The following is a 2,345-nucleotide window of genomic DNA, read 5'->3' on the forward strand; positions in this document are numbered from 1 at the left end:
AAAAGTAAAACGCATAGAAAAGAAAAAAATTTTTTTAATATAAATAGTGTATTTTTCCATCCCCAAAAAAAGACTATATTTATTTATTTTAATAAAAATAAAAAGGTGTAAGTTTTGAATAAATTTTTTTCTCTTTTTTATAAAAATATTGTGGTCCTGAAAAGGACCGATTGTTTTTGTAAAAAAAAGTTGGCTTTTAAAATGTCAATAATTTAAGCACGTTCTCCACGAATACGTCTGGCCAATTGGATATCCTTGGGCATGATGGTGACACGCTTGGCATGGATGGCACACAAGTTGGTATCTTCGAAGAGACCGACCAAGTAGGCTTCGCTAGCTTCTTGCAAGGCCATGACAGCAGAGCTCTGGAAACGCAAGTCAGTCTTGAAATCTTGGGCAATTTCACGAACCAAACGTTGGAAAGGCAATTTGCGGATCAACAACTCAGTACTCTTCTGGTAGCGACGGATTTCACGCAAAGCAACGGTACCAGGGCGGAAACGATGTGGCTTCTTAACACCACCGGTGGCTGGTGCGCTCTTACGAGCAGCTTTGGTAGCCAATTGCTTACGAGGGGCTTTGCCACCAGTAGATTTACGGGCAGTTTGCTTAGTACGAGCCATTTTTCACTAGAGGTTTTTAGTTCACTTCACGATATGCACACAAACACTGTTAACACTGTAATAGTTGCCTTACGGAGCGATTCCCGATATTTATAGAAAAAATTTGGCGGGCTACAGTTTCCAATAAGGGTGTGTGCTGCGTATATGCTTCAACATTTGTATCTGTACACACGAAGTGTATACGAACAACCCCGAAGATAGATCGAAGCGTATGTGTATGTAGTAAATTCAGAGCGGATTTTGTATAAATATGAGGTATCGCAGCATGGTAAGTATTAGTTCTTGTGCATAACTTGTGAAGTGAATTTAATTTAAAAAGTGAAAAAATGACTGGTCGTGGTAAAGGTGGCAAAGGCTTGGGAAAAGGTGGCGCTAAACGTCATCGTAAAGTGTTGCGTGATAACATCCAAGGTATCACCAAGCCTGCAATCAGACGTTTGGCTCGTCGTGGCGGTGTAAAGCGTATCTCTGGATTGATTTACGAAGAAACCCGTGGTGTCCTGAAGGTGTTTTTGGAAAACGTTATTCGTGATGCTGTCACCTACACTGAACACGCTAAGCGTAAAACCGTCACCGCTATGGATGTCGTCTACGCTTTGAAGAGACAAGGCCGCACTTTGTACGGTTTCGGCGGTTAAACATTATCTTGACGCTATTTTGGAGAAAATTTTAAGAACTTTAAAACTAAAACAATCGGTCCTTTTCAGGACCACAAAACATATTTAAAAAGAGATATATCTTGTTATAAATTTTTACTAAAAAAAAATACATAAAATTTATTTGAAAATAAATATTACCATTTTTCAATTTGCCGTCGGCCAAAATGTAGCTTCTATAATATACATACATACATGACGAAACTAAAACCGACGCCATTAGAACAATACGATGAAACGATGGTATACAACACTAAAAAGCATACATACACACAGATACCAAAATGCACGCATATACTACCATTAAATGTTTCCTTTGCTTGGAGCTGCTAACTTTGTCACAAATGTACGAAGAGGGACGATCGTAGATACTTCGTTTCGATGTTTTGTTATTACATATGCCAATTTTTTTCAGCATCAGAAAATGAACAATGATTACCATGTGATATTCAAATGTAAAATAAATAGTTTTTACAGTACCCTAATGGTAACATTGATCCTATTAAATGCCGATAATCTTGAGTAGGGTCGATAAAACTAAATTCTTATTATGTTAATGTATGCAAAAAGGCGAAATGTTGATGCATGATAATTGATAACTGATAATTATGACATGTATATTAAAAGACCTGCAATAGTCGATAAGATGTAAACATATTTGAAAATGTTTACCTATAAACAATAGATGGCAGATTTTTTTTGTATTTACACCTAAAACAGGATTGTTTAAGGAAATTTCGAATAACGAAATTGCTAGCAAATTACCAAATCCACTGAAAAAAAAATCGACCAAAAAATATTTTTTAAATTTAACTACAATTAAAATTTTATTTATTATTTAAAACTATTTTTTAAGTAAATTTTCTTGATAAAATAAGGTTTGATATAGTTTTTTCTCTTTTAAAAAAATTTTTGTCGTCCTGAAAAGGACGGATTGTTGTTGATTTATACGATGGCCTGTATTTACATTTTTTCTTTGATGCTCGTAGATAATTTAAGCCTTCTTTTCGGTCTTCTTGGGCAAGAGAACAGCTTGGATGTTTGGCAATACACCACCTTGAGCAAT

General features: G+C 35.4%; 1 protein-coding gene across 1 annotated transcript; it reads right to left on the bottom strand.

Moving 5' to 3' along the window:
• Window positions 1–224: 224 nt before the first annotated feature.
• On the bottom strand, window positions 225–623 carry LOC131995630 (histone H3-like; the record flags this gene model as incomplete). The annotated part of the gene is made up of 1 exon (XM_059364421.1): window positions 225–623. A coding segment is annotated over exon 1 (399 nt), but the record flags the coding sequence as incomplete, so codon positions are not given.
• Between the last annotated feature and the right edge of the window lie 1,722 nt (window positions 624–2,345).

This window comes from Stomoxys calcitrans, chromosome 3, assembly GCF_963082655.1.
Source record: "Stomoxys calcitrans chromosome 3, idStoCalc2.1, whole genome shotgun sequence".
NCBI lineage: Eukaryota > Metazoa > Arthropoda > Insecta > Diptera > Muscidae > Stomoxys > Stomoxys calcitrans.